Source organism: Cheilinus undulatus, linkage group 24, assembly GCF_018320785.1.
Source record: "Cheilinus undulatus linkage group 24, ASM1832078v1, whole genome shotgun sequence".
Lineage (NCBI taxonomy): Eukaryota > Metazoa > Chordata > Actinopteri > Labriformes > Labridae > Cheilinus > Cheilinus undulatus.
Genome location: NC_054888.1, coordinates 8179457 through 8200132, shown reverse-complemented (window position 1 = coordinate 8200132; position 20676 = coordinate 8179457). Strand labels below are relative to the sequence as shown.

At 40.0% G+C, this 20676-nt stretch overlaps 1 protein-coding gene across 4 annotated transcripts in view; it reads right to left on the bottom strand.

The window, feature by feature from the left end:
• Positions 1-20676, bottom strand: part of nbeal1 (neurobeachin-like 1) — a 104354-nt gene that overhangs the window by 56627 nt on the left and 27051 nt on the right. For 2 of the 4 annotated variants that reach the window (XM_041781695.1, XM_041781694.1), the window contains exons 4-18: positions 20233-20394; positions 20014-20095; positions 19761-19888; positions 19263-19345; positions 17099-17184; positions 14180-14546; positions 13884-13990; positions 10363-10449; positions 6111-6194; positions 5917-6015; positions 3168-3739; positions 1236-1368; positions 1031-1150; positions 613-922; positions 274-359 (exon numbers count right to left, since the gene is read on the bottom strand). In XM_041781695.1, coding sequence (XP_041637629.1) covers positions 274-359; positions 613-922; positions 1031-1150; positions 1236-1368; positions 3168-3739; positions 5917-6015; positions 6111-6194; positions 10363-10449; positions 13884-13990; positions 14180-14546; positions 17099-17184; positions 19263-19345; positions 19761-19888; positions 20014-20095; positions 20233-20394 — 2506 coding nt within the window. The remainder of the gene's footprint in view (positions 1-273; positions 360-612; positions 923-1030; positions 1151-1235; positions 1369-3167; positions 3740-5916; positions 6016-6110; positions 6195-10362; positions 10450-13883; positions 13991-14179; positions 14547-17098; positions 17185-19262; positions 19346-19760; positions 19889-20013; positions 20096-20232; positions 20395-20676) is intronic. The other 2 variants (XM_041781698.1, XM_041781696.1) reach the window with 1 other exon arrangement.

Sequence of the window (20676 nt, the reverse complement as noted above, 5' to 3'; positions counted from 1 at the left end):
TCCCACTGAGCACCTTTGGGATGAACTGGAATGGAGTTCCTTAAAAAAAAGCCATAAAAAAAATCTAAATCCTGTGGACATCCTTCCTAGAAGAGTGGAAGCTCTTAGAGCTGCAAAAGGGGGGTAACTCCATATTAAAGCACACATATTTGAACTGTATATTATAAATCACATTTAAAATCATGAATCTTGTCATTGATGGTCTTGTTTGCTTTTGTCAGGGGCATAAGTAATCATTTCAGACTCTTTTATGACTGAAAGTTGTCCCCTTACCTTGGGTGAGTAGTGTAGCAGCAGTTTGGTTGATAAGTCACCAAGTTCTGATTCCTGGGCTTTAAAAGGAGAGATACAGTTTGGACCTGGGAAGAAAAAAAAAGGAACAAATACTCTGTCATGGTAATATTACAACTTTTCAACTTTGATTGAAAAGTCAGATACAGTCTGAAATGTAACTTTTATCACAGTAGCTCGGCTAAAATTATAAAGATTCAATTATACACACATTCCAACACCAAACAAAGGATTCCAAGGCCATTTGACAAAATTTGGATCTTCAACCTTTGAGCAGATTTTTTGCTTGTATTGCTTGTCCTTTAAATTTCTTCTCCTTACCGGCACTACAGATGGCTTTAATGTGGTTAGGCTGCAAAGGTTCATGAAACACCATGACGCTCCCCAGCTGGCCCTGTAAGGACGTCGGGCTTCCCCACTCGCTGTCCTGAGTCCCTGCAGAGATGAGCTTAGTCACAGACTCGGGTTTTCCTCCAAGGAGGCCTCCCCAGGTCTGCGGTGAGAGGATGCCACCCAATGAGGAGCGAGTAGAGGGTGTTGTTGCAGAAGAGAAGGGAGGGTCTGGGATTTGGGAGGGCGGGGGAGTGGTGGTGCGGTGGCCTGCTGAGCCGATGCAGCAGGAGGTGAACGGCTGTGGATGGAGGAACAAAAAAAAATCAAGCACTTAATGTAGCTGGTTAGCTTAACTGCTAAGAAACTGGTAAATCTTAACATAAATATAGGTTGGTGCAAGTCTCACATCAGTCATGGTGGGGTATTTGAGTGGGGCTGACAGTTTCTGCTGTCCGTCCACATAAATATACACAAGGCTTTGCCCGAATGGCCTCTTTCCCGGAATATGCACCACACCGATGCTGTGCTGTAAAGAGAGATTCAAATAGAAGTCAAGAGCTACTGAATGGGACTGTGCAAATTCAGCTTTTATCACTGAAGCTGTGACTCACCCAGAGAGAGTCACAAAAGCAGTAGTCAGGCAGCATGACTGTCACGTATTCCTTCTTTGTACAAACAGCAACTACCAAGACACCCGCTGAGCTGATGAAGGCCTCGAACCCCGTCCCTCCTGGGGTGAAAAAGCTGCAGGGGACAAAACAAAGCAAAAGTGTTCTGTTTGCATTCACATGCATAACTGTCTGCTGTGGTAATTAGGGATGCACCAATGCTTGCTCTGTTGATTGGCAATATTATGGTGAGCTTCGATGTGATTGCGCTGTGAGGAGAAAACAGGGATTTTACTGAGCAGGAGAAGTCACCTGTTGGTCAGACTGATGAGTGAGATCAGGGCGGACCAGGTGCAGCACCAGGAATACAACTTTGTCAGGGCCAATAGTTTGATATTTTAAATAAACCAATTAGTTTTTCTAAAGGGTCCTCCACATGAAAATTTCTGGACATTGTACATTCCAAAACACTACATGTTTTGTGTAGTCAATTAGATAAAAGCCTTCTGGTTTCAAATTAAGAGAAGGAAATTATAATCTTATAGGATTTAAACATGCAGTGAGGAAAAAAAAGGTAAACACAGATGTTTGTGAGTTTTGGGGTTGTGTTACAGGACAGACTTATGCTGACTTGAAACTGTGTAACCCTCTGTTGATTTTCAAAAACCTTTAACCTCCTGAGGCCTGAACATTTCTTTGGAGAGCATTTTCAGTTTCTCCCACTGATTTGTTACAAGTAGGGTCTGATAAGTTAAAACATCAGCCTTGCCATTGAACAGGAATTTCTTGGAAATTTTCCTTTCCAAAACCCAAATTCCATAAAATAATTTTAAAAAGACCTAAAATTTATTTGAAAATTCTTAAAAATATATTTTTTAAGTATCACATGAAAAAGTACCCCAGATACTACTCAATATTTTTAGGGAAACTTCCTCATAAAGCATTAAAATTCCCCAAAAATTCCATGCAAATTCCTGAAAATATTTAAAGCAAATTCCCCAAATATAAAAGCAAATTAACCCTTATATTTCTCTGAAAATTCTAGAAATGTACAAGAACTCTCTCAAAAATTCCATGAAATGATGCAAACACCCAAACTGCCTGACATTTTTGAAGACAAATCCACCCCCCTCAATTCCCAATTAAATTCCCTTAAAATCTGGTAATAAAGTTTCCATATTCCCATGAAAATGCAAGAAAACTGAAATAAATTAAAAGGAATGAAACTCTTCAAAATATACAAAAATATCCTCTTAATTTCCATAAAAATATTTGATACCTTCCAAGAAAATTCCCCAAAATATCCAAATAGCAAATTATCCCAACATTCCAAGCAAATACCTTGACCTTGAATGGACATTCTGGACAATTATCTCATCAATTCTACCAGAAATGACTGCTATAATGAAGGGGAGCCAAAATGTAACGCCCTCATACGTGGACGCAGGGTCTTAGAAGGTTGATATGTAAAATAACTAAAGCTTTATTTTTGTTTGTATTGCTGATTTTCTAGGTTATTTCTCAGATGGTAGAGGATGAGCAAGAATAGCCACAAGCTTCAGCCTAAACTACAAATAAAACAATACTATTATTACAAACTTGATGTTAAATAATGTCTGTTTTTAGACATAGGGCATATCACTAAAATAAAATAGATAGATAGATAGATAGATAGATAGATAGAAAGATAGATAGATAGATAGATAGATAGACAGATACTTTATTGATCCCGAGGGAAATTCAACAATATCTATTCATTCTTTTAGCTTATCGAGATCAGTGTGTATATTGTAGCAGTGTATATTGGTATTGGCCCTGATTTCTGCATTACTGCATCACTAACCTCTACATCTGCAAGACAGAGGAGTGTGTTGATTCCATGAGAAAAAGTATGTTATTTGGTTTGTTCTATTTCTACTTGTCTTTTTTTCTCACCTGTAGAGCTGTTTCCTTTTGTCCTTGCTGGGTGGGCCGAGCTGGTCCTGATCTAATGACAACCAGGCGAGAAAGCTAAAAGCAGATCCTGGCCATCGCTGCACTGTTGGAACCACAATCCCAGCCATGCTCGGTGACAGATCAAAGTACTGCATTGCACTCTCCAGACCCTGCTTTCGTACCATAGCCAGAAGGGCTCTCAGAGTGGGACCTACGTAGGGGTGTGCTTGATTTGGCTCCGGAGGCCTCAGAAGGCGCAGGAGTCCCAACAGTTCTCTGGCGCTTAGAGACTGTGAGCCAAGAGAGCCCACCAGTGCTAGGAGGCTCTCGGCACAAGAGCGGTGTAGCCGTTCGTGGCGCTCCAAGGCGGCTAGCGCTCGCATGACCATGGCAGCGTTGACGCAGGTGGCGCGGGTCTGGCGGTTGAGGCAGCTGAGACGGCGTAGCCAGTCGGCTGTGAAAAGCTGTTGCTCCGATGAGTCCAGCTCTGGGAGCCACTGGACCAGCAGCAGCAAAGGCTCCACGTTACTGATCCCCAGGAGGCCCACTGAGGTGTGCTCACCCTCCACAGCCTGGACGCAAACACAGAAATAAACACAACAAGGATAATTATCCCTGATAGAGTACAGGCATAGTGAATTAGAGAGCCACATTCAGCCAATCACGTTACCAAGAAAGTAAGCAGGACATCCCTAACCCAATCTTGGAAGCCAGTGGCTATACTCTGGCACAGTTTTGCCTCTGGGAGAGACAGATTATATTTCAGGGCTCCAGGCGCTGCCAGCAGTTATACAGAAAAGTGGAAAGAAACATCCAGGCCAAGACCTTCTTTTCCACGCGCTGGTCATTGTTTACAGTCCAACTAGCAACATGAGATGCGTGAATGGAGTTGGATTGGATCTGCTGTGCTCCGATGTTTGGGATAAATATAAAGTGAGATGTGCCTCCTCAAATATGTCTGCAATACACACACTGTCAGTTCTCCATTTCAGCTGTTCAGACGTTCAGCTGTTTCTGGTTAGTAAGTGTAAATAAGTTACACAGAGGCCTCATTAGGGCCTGGTTCAGTTGTATGAGTTTGACAAAGAGTCAACTTTCAGATGAGGTTTTCTTAATCCCACAATTGTAATACGAATCTGAAATTTTTTACATCATAATCCCACAAATGTAAGACATTTCCCACAAACATAATAGCAGTTGCCTGCTGCAACCATAATAACATATTTCCAACAAATATAATAACATTTGCTAGGATTTATCACACTTTATAGGAAGGTAAAAATCTTCAGCTTTAAAAATTGTAATTACTTTCCACAAATGAAATCAAAAAGCAAAATGGTTGTGGTGTTGAAGCTTTTTTACAGCTGTCCATGGGTTAAGGTCAGCTCAAGTCACATCAAAAAATGTAGCCATGGCAATTTATTTGTTTGCCATGAAACAGGAAGTAGTTTTTCAGTCACACAGCCATGAATCTTGGCAGAGCGGGTTCAAATTTGTAAAAAACAGCAATCTGAACACAAAGACTGTTCCCCCGGATTTGATTTACAATAACATAAAATCCCTTTCCACTCAAAACTTGACTTCAGGAAGTTGTACCCTGTATGTTTCAGACACAATGACTTGATTTAGGGAAGGCCTTGACCTGTGAGTTTTGTTCATGCTTAAAAAAGTTACTTTTTTCAGCTCTCTATGAACTATCAAACTATCTTTATTTGGATCAGATGAATCCCCTCAGAGGACACAATTCAAGAAGAAATATTCCAAATTGGTATCAATCCCTCCTCCTTCAAAACAGTTGTGCCAAGATTCATGGGTCTGTAACGGTTTTAAGATTCTGGGAAAAACTACTTCCTGTTTCATGGCGAACAAAAAATTGGTATCAACCCTCCTCTTTTGTCATTCAAAAATTTAGTGCTTAGATTTATGGCTGTACAATGGTTTTAAGACTGGAAAAAACAACCTTCCTGTTTCATGGCGAACAAAAAATTTGTATCAATCCTCCTCTTTTGTCATTCAAAAATTTTGTGCTGAGATTCATGGCTCTACAGCTGTTTCAAGACTCTGGAATTCTACTTCCTGTTTCATGGCGAACAAAAAATTGGTATCAATCCTCCTCTTTTGTCATTCAAAAATTTTGTGCTGAGATTCATGGCTCTACAGCTGTTTCAAGACACAGGAAATCTACTTCCTGTTTCATGGCGAACAAAAAATTGGTATCAACCCTCCTCTTTTGTCATTCAAAAATTTAGTGCTTAGATTTATGGCTGTACAATGGTTTTAAGACTGGAAAAAACAACCTTCCTGTTTCATGGCGAACAAAAAATTTGTATCAATCCTCCTCTTTTGTCATTCAAAAATTTAGTGCTGAGATTCATGGCTCTATGACTGTTTTAAGACTCTGGAAATCTACTTCCTGTTTCATGGCGAACAAAAAAAATTGTATCAGTCCTTCTCTATTGTCACCACGACTGTTGTTAGACTCTGGAAAAAAAAAAAACTACTTCCTGTTTCATGGCGAACAATTTGTAATTAGCAGTTCTTCACTTTGCTGAAATAGCATAACAACATTGAATTACAAAAGTTATTAAAATAAATAAGTATTAAAAAAAATAAAAGTATAAATCACAATTGGTCATAATAACCTGGCACATAAATGGACACTAGAATCCTTCTACAACAAAAATCCAAACCTAGTTGGATTTACCCACAAGGGGCCAAATTTATGCACCACTGATAATCCTTCTCTCACCATGTTCATCAGCTCTTTCAGAAGGTGTCGTGAAGGCTGTCCGAGTGAGGTGAGAACTTCATACAGGTGATTGTAACCAATCCTCTCCTTGAACACTTCCTGCATACGTGGAGAAAAACAGGAATGAGTACAACTACACTCTACATAAGAGCAGGAGAAAGCCGTAATGGGTGCACTGGAGTTATTGTTGTTACCTTTGCAGCTGGGGATTTGTGCATCACCGTTGTCAGGGCTTTAATGGTTGCTACAGCTAGGGAGTCTAGTCGCCCCTGAAACACCTGGAGAGAAAATCACCCTTGTGAGTTACTCACCAATGTCACCATTTATTTTTGTAGCAATCAGTAAATATTTAGTGATGATTGGACACAAGCCAGAACTCTTATTCCGATGGAGGTGTCAGCAATTTTACAAAGGGTCAAGCATGCATATAAATCAAAGTTGCATTCATATACATGGTTCATAATGCTGAGTATGGGTGGGACTAGGTATCTCTATGGTCATTTTTGATTTGTGCAGTACAATCGTAGTGTATCATATTAAGAATAACCCTGCTATTCCTACCCTTATTAACAGATTTAAGGCAAATTGCTGCATCATACTTTTTTCCTCTTTAGCCATGTGTTACATCATATTATATCAACATGTAGTATCGTATCATATCATAGCAAATGGTGAATGACCCTGTATTGGAATATTATCATTATTATGGGCCATCCACTGCGTATTGGAACTGTACTGTACCTTGTCCTTAGTTTCCCTGCAGATCCCACCCCCAATTCTATAACCTTTTTGAGGCATTGATTGTACCATGCATCACGGTTAGAGGAATAAAAAGGAGACTTGAGTTGATGCCTTGCAGTTTGATTCACTTGCTATGTATTGTTTAAACCTTGTTTGTCGCTGCAGTAGATGCTGGCACCAAAGCTTGTTCTGCAGACTTTGTAGTGTAGATATGACGAGTTGTCTTTCTGCTCCAGGTAAAGACTGTAATTCTTTTAATAGATCTGACTGGAGCAGGAAGCTTTCAGAGCTTTGTGAAACAAAAAACACCCACCTCCACGTACAGACAGACACAAAAAAGAACCTTAGTTTTCTGTCAAGCATCCACAGAAAAGCATGCAACCCATAAAACACAAGCCAAATCGTGGAAATAAACAAAGACACATCTCCGTCCAGCTCTGTCCTCCTCATGGGTGACTGAAACCCTTATGGCATCAAAGTGAAACACATGTAGAGAGGCTTGGACCAGCTGGAGAGGGAATGTGGTAAATAAATCAAACACTTAAATCATCGTCACTGAGTTCAAAACCACTGTACCCTATTAGGACACACATCAGGCCAATGTGATAGCATTCCAGTGAACCCAGAATTTACCGCAGAAACCAGGACAACGTGGAGGAGGAGGGGAGATGAGGGAGGGAATATAAATGAAATGACGTAGCCATGAAAGAGGCAAAGTGGTCACTCCACAGCAAGATAGAAAAGTTGTATAGCTAATCAGCTAGTTTGAATCACTTCCTGATTTGGATGTTGTGTTTGGCGTTATATGTCTCCCTGCTTCAATAAAATGCTTCTTACCCTTCTGAGACTAGATGCTTAAAACCTGCCAGGCAGGCTGCAGCATCTCCAGCTGCATCAGGTTACAGCTACACAACAACAAAAGCCCACTAATGTCTATGTCTACACACCGGCTGGTCCACCTGTATTCACATTATCCTGATCAATGGAGGGATTATACCTAATAAAGGTGGCTCTGTGTATTGAAGTACAAAGAGTAAAATGAGTGCTGGTTTACTCTGAGGGAAACAAGTGACCTTTTATGTGCAGAGAGATCATTTAAGAGACTCAGTCATCTTTATAGCTGTTAATAAAACATAAAAAAGAGTGAAATCTGCATGTGGTTATTTGTGCAATAGCTACTAGATGACGTGTTACTTGCTAAAACTGATTCTTTTATTTATTATTTTGGTATTATGTAAAAAAAAAGAAGTATTCATCCCCATGGACGTTTTACCTTTTTATTGGTTTTATAAATCAATCATGGTCAATATAATCTGGCTTTCTGACAAAAAAAGTTTCTCAAGTGATTGTAGTACAAAGACACCTTTGTCTGGAAGGTCCAGTCACTAGTTAATCAGTATTCATGGCTACCATTACACTATGAAGACAAAAGAACACTCCAAGCAACTCAGAGAAAAGTGAGAAAAGGGCATGTGGAAGACTCCATGGTCAATTGGAAGAAAGTTCTTTGGTCTGATGAGACCAAAACGATGCTTTTTAGGCCAATAGACACGCCATCCCCATTGTGAAGCACAGTGGTGGCAGCATCACGCTGTGGGGATGCTTCTCATTCATTCAATGTGAATGTGGCAAAAATATAGAAATCCTGGAGGACAGTCTTATTCAGTCTGCAGGAGAAATACTTAATGGGAGAAGATTTATTATCCAACAAGACGATGACTGGGAATGTTTTAGAGACAACAAGGTGGATGTTTTGGATTGGCTGAGTCAAAGCCCAAACTTCAATCTAATACTGAATCTGTGACTGGGCTTGAAAAGGGCTGTTAACACCCAGATATGCAAGCCTGATTGAGACCTATCCAAACAGACTCAGTGCTGTGATTGCAATCAAAGGTGCATCTACTAAACACTGACTTGAAGGAGGTGACATTACTTTGTAGAAATTCGTTTCCACTTTTACATTAAAGAGTTTTTTATGTTAAAAAAGCCAAAATGTATTGACCATGATTGATTTATAAAACCGATAAAAGGGGTGAATAGCTTTTACAGGTACTGTATTCTGTTGCCAAAGCTCCCAATGTTATAGTGTGGCCCTACTAGACATATCCAAGTCAAGAAGTGCGTTATTAACATGCTAATTTACTCCACCCTATTCAGCATCTTACTTTTTTGTTGAGCTTTGTGGACTATATCTAATAAAAACTCAAAATACTGCATTTACAAAACAGTTGTAAACATTATTGTTTTATGGATGGATTTCACATAATGAGTAGGGATGCCCGATATTATTGTCCTGATATCGGTATCGGCAGATATTGGCTAAAAAAGGCAAAATCGGTACCGGCAGATATAAAAATTTCTGCCAATATTTACATCTGATATTTTGGCCATGAATATCAGCATATATCAACTGTAAAATTTGGCAATATTTACTAATAAATTAGTTGAGTTTGAGGCTGGACCAACAGACCTATGTAAGTTGAGATCTTTTTCTTTATTCATCCTCATTCTTTCAACTTCAAAGTTTGTTTTAAGAAAAAAGTTTTTTTCTTTGTTCATCCTCAAACTTTGAAGTGTGTTCAAAGGACTAAATTTTTACTTATATAAAACATATTTAAATATCGGTCTTGATGTCGGCTAAAACGAATCTGTAAACATCGGCGTATCAGACAAAGGCAACATCTAATATTGGGCATACCTGATGATGAGGGAGAAAAGTTGTTAAAAGTGGCCTTCATGGTTTGCACTGCAAGTAAGAGACACTAGAACGTTTTGATAATAGCTTAAAGTGTAAACGGGGGGCCACTTTAAACAGCTTTTCTCCCTTATTATCAAAAACTCAAATATAAAACAATATTACACTGATGCGGCACAAATGACACTATGAATTTACATATTGTGGATTTACCCAAGAAGGATTTTTCCTTTCATGTAAAATGTGAAAATCTATGTTGACTAGCAGGACGACAGGACCTCTTTGATGGCAATATGAGCGTCAGTCACTTCATGAAAACTTTATTTGAAAACTGATCTCTGGGCTTCTTGTAGTTTTGTGAAGCCAAAAAAAAAAATATTACAAAGGTTTAATAAAAAGTTGTAATATGAGAATAAAGTCATGGAGTGTCATGTGGAGTTATACTTTCCTTTAGGTTTCACGAATACTTAAATACTTTAGTTCTTATTTCAGGGGACTGGCTGCTCTCATGGTTTCTCCTTTAAAATGACATATAGGCTGCAAATGATGACTTTTTACAACTTTTTACTCAGAAATTTACACTTTTTTCTTATTTTACTCCAACCTTATTTTCTCAAGACTTAATCGGTGTTATATCATGACTTCATTTTCATAAAATAACAACTTACTTGTTATAAAATTACAACTTTATTCCCATAATCGTTGCTTTTCTAACATGGCTCTGATGCACCATCATAATAATATGTTGTTCGAATCTGTTAAATAAATAACACACTCAACGTGCTTCTGTGTTTCCTGCCAACTCTCTGACAGCTAAATGACTGTGTGCTTTCTGTTGAAGGCATGATCCAATTACAAATCATTATCTGAGACAAAGCAGTGTCTTGCTGTGGAGTGGCCCAGATGCTCTGCTGAAGGGAATGTGATGAGACTTTCCAGCAGGTGAGGGCAAAAGTGCAGGTAGGTGGATGACAGAGGGGGGATGTTAGGGGTCTTTTTCTCGGCGGTACCTGAGTGTCCCTCTCTCCTGTCAGTAACCTGTTGTTGGTTATATCTTTCTGGTCCTTGTCTGCCGCCGTGCACCTAGCATTAACCAGCTGACACACACAACAGGCAACATGTCAACACAGCATGTGGGGAGGTGGACAGAGAGAGAAGATGGAGATAAAGAAGGAGAGGCAGAGGGCAGTGCAGAAGGAGGGGAGAGATGTTTGTAAGTGGGAGGAGAGGGTGAGAGGTTAAAAGCCGGGACCTCGCTGTGAGGAGGCGTGTGGTGATCCAGCCTTGCTGTGGGGAGGCAAACATGCAAGGTGGGCAAAATGCTCACACTGAAACTTTAACAGGTTTTCATAACATACAAGATAAACCAGACTAGAAAGCCTAAAAATACATGTAAAATATCTGGGACTGTATTTACAAAGTTAGCAAAGAATAACTCCTAACTGGCTAAATGAGGAGTGACTTACAAGGTAAAATCACTCTCAACATTTTTAGAATATAAAGAGAATGGAAGGAACTTGAATTTCAAAAAAGTTGGGACATTGTGTACATTGAATTCTACACAAAGGCAATGTATTTAATGATTAAACTGATCAAATGTATTGGGTATTGTTTGTAAATATACCAGCTTCTGAATTTGATGACTGTCAAATGTTCCAAAAAAGTTGGGGCATGGCCAAGAAAAGACTTGCAAAGCTATGGAATGCTTAAAAAACACCTGGAACACTCCAAAGGTGAGTAGGTTACTTGGTGACAGGGTGGGAAATTACCACCCACCACCAGCCAAATGCAGGTATTTTGGAGCTTTGAATTTGCTCAATTTACCAGCCACTAGAGCAAGTAAATAAAAGTAGCACAACCTAAATGACTAATAGAGTGATTTTGTTACAGAAAACAGTGTAAATGAAACCCCTTTTTTTCTCCCTGTGTCAGAGCTGCTGTGCTGGGCTATCTGCTAAAGGTTAGCTCGAACCAATGTCATGTTGCAAGTTCAAGATAGTTTAAAAAAGCCTGAGTTATGGTGTGAGACTTAAGAATCGCACAGTAAATGTTATATTCTGGCAAGTCTACAACTTATAATGCAGGAAAATTCCTATGAATTTACAGTACCCCTGTAGGAAGCACTGCAAAGTTTGCATGGTTGCTTACAGGACAAATTGGTTAAGAAAAGGAGGTTTAAAATGTGCAACAATGCAATAATTTATGCACCAACTCTCTTATTAAACAGCCTATAACTTGGAACACTATAAGCCTTGATTATTCTATTATTTCTGATTAAATAATGCCGCATATTAAAATAGAGTGGCTGGAAAGAAAAGTTTGTGGCTTGTAGCTTTTTGAGTCCACCAGCCACGGTGGCAGGAACACAAAAAAGTAAAATTCCAACTCTGCTTGGTAACAGATGATAGTTCCATAACTGCGTATAAAAGGAGCACTCTTAAAAGCTTCCACTTGTTCTCAATCAGGGCCTGAGTGAGGCAACCTGACAAGCCAGACAGACTATTTCATATGCTCTGCATGGATACATTTCACATTCATCTAGGAAAGCTCCCATAGAAAGTGTTTGGGAAGGGCAGGATTTTTTTTAAATATTCTTGGAAGGTGATTGGAGGAACATTCTGTCTGTCACATTCATAACGAGCCAACCAGAGTGACAAGACAAAATGACGTTCTGCACTTGTTCTAGTCTTGAAAAGGTAGGTTACTGCTATCATAGCGCTGTCATTGTTAATGGCAGAGCTCTTCTGTGAATAAAACTGATGCCAAAGCAGCTCTGGAGACTTTCCTACAGCTAGATCCGAGCTAACAGTTACCACGCAGCAGCCATTGGACACACCAGCAAACCCCACCAGGAATGATCACAAATCCATGCTGAAGCAGACCGGGAGGAGAGTGAAAACATCTTTTCCACCATCAAATGCTTCTAGTGTTGCTCTTGTTGCCCTTGTTTTAGTATGGAAATGTTGTCCAGTTCTAGCAAAACTGCCAATGTGGCTACGTCTGAGCCAATCACTCCACTAACAACTATTGCACACAACCACTAACCCTAGTAAAACCGATGCTATGCTAAAGCTACATTCAAGGTAATCATGAAGACAGCCATTGCAAACAGCTCTGAATACAACTAGAGCTCGCCAATAGCTACCACCTTGTTCTCCTCAACTGTTGCTGACTGGCCCGAACAGTGTGCAGTTAGGCATAAATGTTGTGGATTGGAGCTTTTCAAGATGGAGTCTGGCAAATCCATCTGCTTTGAAAGGTCAGGAGTAACGTTCTCTCCCCATGCAGTCTTTCAAAGGGAAGGTGCATGGTGTAATAGACCAACAATTTAGGAGCAATGCTGCTTAACAAGCAATAGCAAGGAGTTTTACGACTTCCCCATTTATAGTCCACAATTCTATCAAAAGATTTAGAGAACCTGGAGAAATCTCTGCATCTCTACAACACAGAAATGTCTTGGAAAGCCGTTGTTAGTTTACATAGTATGTCAGAACTCTTCCATGCAAACTGAAAGCCATACATCAACAACAACCAGAAGTGCCACCGACTCCTCTAGGTCTGAGCTAATCTGTGATGGACTAACCTAAAGTGTAAAAGTGTGTTTTTTGTAAATAATGGCTGTACCGTCATCTATACTGAAAAGGAAAAGCATCATGTACATTGTTATTGAGGCAAAGTTACAAAAGCCAAAATCTGTGATAGTGTGTGGGTGTACTGGTGCCCATGGCATGGGGAACTTGCACATCTGCAAAGGCAGAATTAATACTGAGAGGTATGTACAACATATGCTTCCATTTAGGGTTTGTCCTGCTTATTTCTGTAACAACACTATGGCTTCACAATAAAAGAGTGCTGGTACTAGACTTGAAAGCAATCTTATTAAAAATTAATTGCACATTATGAAGCGAAAATTAACAAAAATGGGAAAAACCCACTGTATAGCAACTGAAATGATGAATGGAAGATTTCCACTTCAGCACTTTAACTGTGTTTTCAGTCCCAAGACGCCTACAGAGTGTTGTTGAAAGAAAAGGTTATTCATGTCCCAACTTTTTTGGAATGTGTCAATGGCATCAAATTCAGAATTTGTGTATATTTCTTAAACAAAGCAATCTTGATTTGTTTAAGGATAAAATATCTTGTTTTTGTGCTGTATTCAACTGAATATAAGCTGAAAGGATTTTCCAATCACTACATTCTGCTCTTTGTTCTCATTTTGCAAAATGTCCCAGCTTTTTTGGAATTTGAATAAATGTTTCCATAAATAGAGACAGCAGTTTGGAGATGTCTCCACTATGATTTAAAGCAGCCTTTGGATCACGTTTCTGATAGAAGAAATGATCAAGCACAGCTAAAGGAATTTTTACAGAGGCAATAATGTTTAACATGACCCAGATAAGATTTCCTTATAAGCCTTATACACTTGAAATTTTAGGGAAAAAATACTACCCAACAGCAGATCAAGCCACTCACACTCCTAGCTCTGTTCTGTCTTTAGGTTAAATTTAGATAGAAAGGCTTTCGCTGTTACCTTGCTGTTCTGCAGCAGTCGTGTCAGATGCTCGAAACAGTTGCTATTGAGGAAGATGGCTTGAAGAACTGGCCTGTCTGAACACAGGAACATGTCCCTGATGGTGTCTGAGGGACAGCAGGAGGAATGGAAACAGACAGGCCAAGAAAATGATAAGGAGACAAAGATAGAGAGAAAAAAAGAGAGACAGAAATAAAACATATTAGCCTGTCTGTTCTGGGTAGTGCAATCATGATACAAAAAAAGCAGCTCAAACAAAATGTATAATTTTACTTGAGGGGTTTTTGAGGCCTTACCTAGCATATTTACTTGCAATGCCACAAATCTGCTCTCCCAGTGTCGCCCCAGCGTTGGCACTCGGCCCTTAGCTTGCTGCTGCTGCTGCTGTTTTGCAGCGACGACAGCCGCCGGGTCCGAGTTAAGCAGCTTAAAATAATTTTCCAGCACTGAGGCAATTTCCACCTGCCGCTGGTCGGAGCTGGAGGCGAGGAGGCGCTGCACCACCTCCCGCAGGCAGCCTAGAGTAAGCAGCGCCTTACGGTCGGGGGCTTCGCTGTCCCAGTCTTCGCCTTCGTCTGAGGGGCAGCTGCCCATGGAGCAGTCGGCTAACACCCGCATCAACACCTCCATGGTGGCAGGGGAGATGGCAAGAAGAGCGTTCCTCTGGAGGAAGGGAAGATAAAACAGAAATGTAAAGAGTATAGTCAGAGAAGGCTAGCCGGGATATAAGAGATAAACTTCAGCAAGAAACACCCTGGAAAGGGTTAGTTTAACCACTTTCACACATGCCCTGTATCCTAAGAAATTCCAGTCATTCAGTCATTGTGTTGGGGTGTGTTAGTGCTCATGACATGGGTAACTTGCACATCTGTGCAGGTTCCATTAATACTCAGAGATACATACAGGTTTTGCAGCACGTATTCTTCCATCCAGACGTCTCAAAGTGTGAATGAGAGGTTTCAGTTAGACAATGTGTGAATGCAGCAGGGAAATTCAGGAACTCGGAAACTTATGGAGGAGGCTGTCCTGATTTTTCGGAAATTTGCATGTTTTTGGCTAAATTTTAGTGATATTCCTACACAAATTATTCCACATACAATTAAATGCAAATAATAACAGTTTTGTTGATTAGTCTAAGGTTAAGAAAACACTAATGGTACAGTCAAAACTTGAGCCCTGTTTATTTAAGAAGGAAGCAGAATGTAGCTAATGTAAGCAGCGACCCTCTTTGCAGGTGAGCATTCACATCTGTGCTAAATATCATGTCTTAATGCTCCAGTTTTATGTGAGTATACTGTGAACCACCTACATACAACTTTTCTAAATACTACTAAAACAGGCTGTTCCTACAAGATGTTATCAGTGCTATCAGTTAACAGCTGTTTACATTGGTTAAAGAGCATTGTGGAAGTCAACGACCTTGTTCCCATGAGAAAAAAACAGACTAAGTCTAACTAAAAATAGATCTCTGATGGCAAAAGCTCTGATGAGATGGACTAAAATGTTCCTCCTCTCCTCTGCCTCTCAGCTGAAGAGAGCATGGATTCCAGGTTTTGCAGAGTGAAAGAATATGCAAGTATGATATGGCACCAGATTCAAGAAAAAAAAAGAGTACATGTTTTGACTAAATGTTTTATGGACTGAAACTAGACCATTTTTTTAAGTCTTCGCCAACTACAACTTCACATTCATACATCAACAGATTCTCAACAGCTGAAATTTTCATGCTAGCCTGCTCCTGAAATTTTCTAATTTTTGTATTTACACATGTCCTTTACAAAGTGTGTTTTTCCTTGTTTGAAAAGAGTAAAAGAGTATTTATTGCATGCACAGTTGTACTGGTTGCATTATCAATCAAGAAAATCAGGAATTTGATGCAGAAAGAAAAAATCCAGATGAAAAATTAACACCAGCCCTATCCTTAAAAAACAATCTTGGAAAACCTGGTAAATTTTCAGGACTGTTTTGCATATCTGAAACAATATATATGTGCATAGACTTATTAACTCCTATGTATAACTAGGGGGCTCTGACTGATTTTTAAAACTACCATACAACTGTGTTCAGGGCCTGACCCTTGTCATAAATATAAAGTTTGGGTCATATATGCTGATATAAACACTACTTCCTGTTTCCTGGCAAATACACAATTTTGGGGGGTTTACAACAGCCAAGTCCTTTAAGCTTTACCCACAAATCTTATAACTTTTCTTCATTCAGATCTCTTTTAGCTGCAAAATAAAAATTAGCTTGATTTGATGAACGCGCTAGGAGGAGTTCATCCTAGAAGGACCCCTTGAAATGGCCCCAAAACACAAATTTTGCTAGTTTCTCCACAATTGTGGACTTCCTTTTGGGAATTCACCATGACGATAATGGGCTTTTTTTAAAGTCTCAAGATGCTGGTTATGCCTACCAAATTTTGTCATTCTAGGTGAAACATACTTTAGGGGGAAAGCTGTTAGGGGGCACTATTGAGCCAATTTTCACCACTTCTATTGGAGACCCATAAAGCATTTATTATTTCACCATGTCTGAAGGGCCTGCCAAGTTAGGTGAGTTTTTGAGTATGTTTAAGCACTGAGGAATACGTAGAAGGAAGGAATCCTTTGGATTTCGATAGGGTCCTTGCACCCTCAGCGCTCAGGCATAACCATGTGTATGTACAGGCAAAAGTTTGCTGCTGCATCAGCTTTTTCAGGTTAATATCTATAGACATGAACAGCCATGGTATAGATCATATTTCCTCTCTCTTCTCCTTCTGTTCCCACTATATTATACCCTTTGTAAATACTTTATCTCCTTATGAAGTTGTGCTTTTATGCTGGAAAAGTCATTCACATTTACATCTACACTGACGCTTTCTTATTACACTTCTTTATCAGGGTTGTTTGATTGTGCATGCACATAAAAGAAAGGCATTATGCCTTATAAAAACAGCTGTAAAAGCTGACTCAAGCCTTCCAGTACTCATCAGGACCATTACATAAAAAGCCACCATGAAACATCCTAAAATTTACTGTTGCTTAATGAAGACCAAACTTTTATGCTCTTGTATTCTGGCCCAAAAAGGAGGATGCAAGAGTGAGCAGTTTCTTTTTCACTGTTTGGATGTTGTAGTATTTTAAAACCGCCCTTGCACAGATCCATTAAGAGATGTTATGCACACATCGAGGCAGTCAAGCCCATGACATGAAGGTCATACAAATGTTTACCTGGTCCCCTGCTACTATGGCTCCAAACAGGTGCAGTAAGCAGCATTTCAGACTCTCCTTTAGGTGCTCACTCTCCTGGAAGCACTCTGAAACAAGGGCACACACAAACAAACACTTTTAGTTTGGTAAGTAGGTGTGATGTCAGCTATACAAACATGACACAGCTGAAACCAAACCACAGCCTCACAGCAAACCAATGAAGCTGATGATCCTTTATCTATAAACAAAACACAGATGGATGCAGGCACAGATACACCTTTATCTAGCGTTTTTGTACGCACACTCCCATGCAAGGAAGCGAAATGAAATCTGAAAACTAGATAAGATAGGGCCTCAGTTAGCACACACAGTGCACAAACACAGACAGCGAGGCATGTGGGAGCCCTGTCAGTAACCTCCAGGTCATCTAGGTCCCAGTCATCCATTAACTCATCTGTCAACACGTCAGATTAGGCGGAAGAAGTCGGACATCTTGGCTCCATAATTTATGTTTTCTTATCCAAAGAAGTAAACAAATTCCTTCTATCAGTGATGACATTGTTTTTAAAAGACTTTAAAATAAAAAAGGACACCAAATGTTCTCATTGTGCATAACATGCAAAAGTCCGGAAGTACAAGCATGTATTAGCAGTCTGTCTGTCAGGTTAGGCTGTGGGTATTATTTCTAGTGCCAAACCACAGCAGCCACACACCAGACACAGGACAGAAAGGAGGATTTGTTCAAAATGGCCGCCAGCGTAGCTGAAGTGGCCTGACAGACACTATTCACTATCGGCTCATCTCATCGCCTGGCAAACAGAACGCGGACACAAAGAGCAGATTCAACCAGACCCAGGGAGGAAAGGAGAGGAGTCAGCGGGTGAGAGAGTGAGGGCATAGAAGTACTTAGAAAAAAGATGGTGGAGGAAGTGATCAGAAGAAGAAAGGAGAAGAGGATAAAGAGAAGAACGGCTGGTTTCTAAAATCAAAATCTAGGATTTTATGATATCCAATAGGGATGGAAATCACAGAGGGACTTAGGATAAGATAAATGATCTAGTATGTTACCATATTTGATATGATATGATATGGTAATGTACAATTGCCTCGGTTCCTACTGTCTTTACGGTACTTAGGATGCCGACGTGATGCCTGCGTTCCGGTGACGTCTATGATGCCGTAGTTGTGTAGTATTCAATGATTCCTGTACTGTGACTGATGTCTTAGTTTGCATTGCATCTCATGACGTCTGCGCTCTTGATGTCTCATAATATTGTTGAATTATTATGTTCATCAGGTTTTTGGCAAGATCTTTGGGGTGTTAGGGTTATCCTGATTTGTTCTGTTTTCTAGATAGGATAGGACAGAACAGGACATAATACAGTACAATACTATACGATGAAATAAAGATTACAGTCTAGACCTGTCCTGCCCTTTAATGCCTTGCAATCAGATTTATGATACGATAAGGTACAAAGCAATATTTTAGATACATTAGGAAATGTTACCATGATGATTACAGCCTCCACCTGTTCTGCCCTTTGATGCCTTAAAGTGAAATTTATGATACGATACCATACGATAAGATACGATACAGTATGATACCATCTAATATGTTGCAGTACAGTGTGGTACTGTGCAGTAAGATACGGTATGGTAAAGTATGATATGAGCAGTTAAGTGTCCCTCAAGAGTGGCCACACCCCCATTTTAATAGGCCCAATCCCCAGGTTTGAATGACAGAAGATAAGATTAGAAAACACAGAAATAATGTAATTAACTGCTATTGATGTGCATTATGTTCTTAAAAAATTTAAAATCCATTTATTTTTTTATGAGTTTGATAAAGGGGTGTAAAAGAAGAGTTGCGTGGCTTTGGGTGAACCGTGTTGTGTTTCTGGTCACAATATATCATGGATCAAGCACCTGAGGAGGTTCTGGGTTGGCATAGCTCTCATTTTGTGGGTTGGTAGATACTCTGGATACACAAATAAATTTGTGACAATACTAAAATGTGTTTTGTTCATGATATGAAGTGATTTTGCTACTAATGACCACACTTTTGGTTTTCTGAATCTTAACTGAACTAAGAACCATGTTTAAATTCCCTGCAGTACGCTGCTCACGCTGTTACAAATTGAAAGAGCGTGGGACTTGGAAGTGTGACAAATATTTAGTTACTTACGGTAAAAAAAAGGAACAAACTCCACAGTAAGAGGCGCTGCCTTGTACTTCTGTCTGCTTCTTTCCACTGTACCAAGCTGCTCCCTGGAAAAATAGACACATAAAACTCAGGTAGAGCCAGAAAATGAAACCAAACAAGAAAGCAGTATGCATATGACTTTGATTTTCCAGTGAATCAACATTTTTAGACCTTTAAAAGCCTAAATCTGAAGCCTTTATCAGGATTTGAACATCTGTACATTATGTGGCTAGGACTTTTGTGAATCCTTTCTGTAAGTTTCAAGTTTTTGCAGATTTCCTAACACACCAATCTTCGATAGCAGCTTATTTCAACGGCAAGGATGCTTGTACGTTGATTAATGTATGTGCTTTTTACTCCCACGAGGAACAAAAAGCACTAAGAAAACACCCAAAAATGCAGCTTGATTCATCATCATTTGCTTTAAATGTGCATTATTTATTGTAAGCAAATGTCAAGTTAGCTTCTGGACATTTTTACCCGCAGGTTCGATGCCTCCAGTTGCGGTAGGGGTCGTAAAGGCTCTCGCAGAAAGCCAACGCATGACGGACGAACTCCTCCGCCTGGCTCTGGTCAGCCATCTCCTTCTCTTTGGTTTTGCTCTTCAGCTGTAATAACATACACACAGACAAAAAAATACACAAATCTCAGTTTTTTATTTCATCAAGTCATTTCTTTTCTGGCTTTTTGTGCCAAAAAGAATAAGCAGGGTTAAATCTAGGAGGAGTCAGACCTGCTGGATATAGAGTGTTGTCATCGTGATGATGTGATTGATGTACGAGCAAGTGCCAATCTCCTCCACGTTTGACAGGTTCCTTTCAGACACAAACACAAAAAACATGCTTATCAATTACTGGCTTCAGACTACAAGCTAAGCCATGATTCATGTGTCACAATCCTTTCTTTTCTGCTGTTATTAGCTGTGCTATTTGTGTCTGTTATCCTGCCAGACCTGCAGATAATGATAAGGAACTTGAGCAGCAGCAGAGCCAGGTTTTGCTGCTCAGGCTCCAGGCCGTCCGATGCTTTCTGGACGCACTGCAGCAGCTGGTGGCGCAAAACCTGCAGGATGTTATCAGGGAGGAGCGTCAACACTGGCGGAACCTCTTCGGGCCTGAAGACACAGAAGAACAACAAGATTGAAACACTACGATACGAAATCTTCATTAGATAGATAAAGATAACTCTTTATTTGTAACCTCTTATCATGGGTGTTAATCATGGTATGAACACAGGAGGGCAATGTGAAAGAGCAGGCACCACTCTGCTTTTCCTCAACCAGACACATGCCTGCTGCACTGAGGTGCTAATTCCTTGGAAACACACCATGTTTGCTGCACTGCTCATATTAGAGCGGGAGAGAGAGAGAGGGAAGGAGAGGGAGCGTAGCAAAACC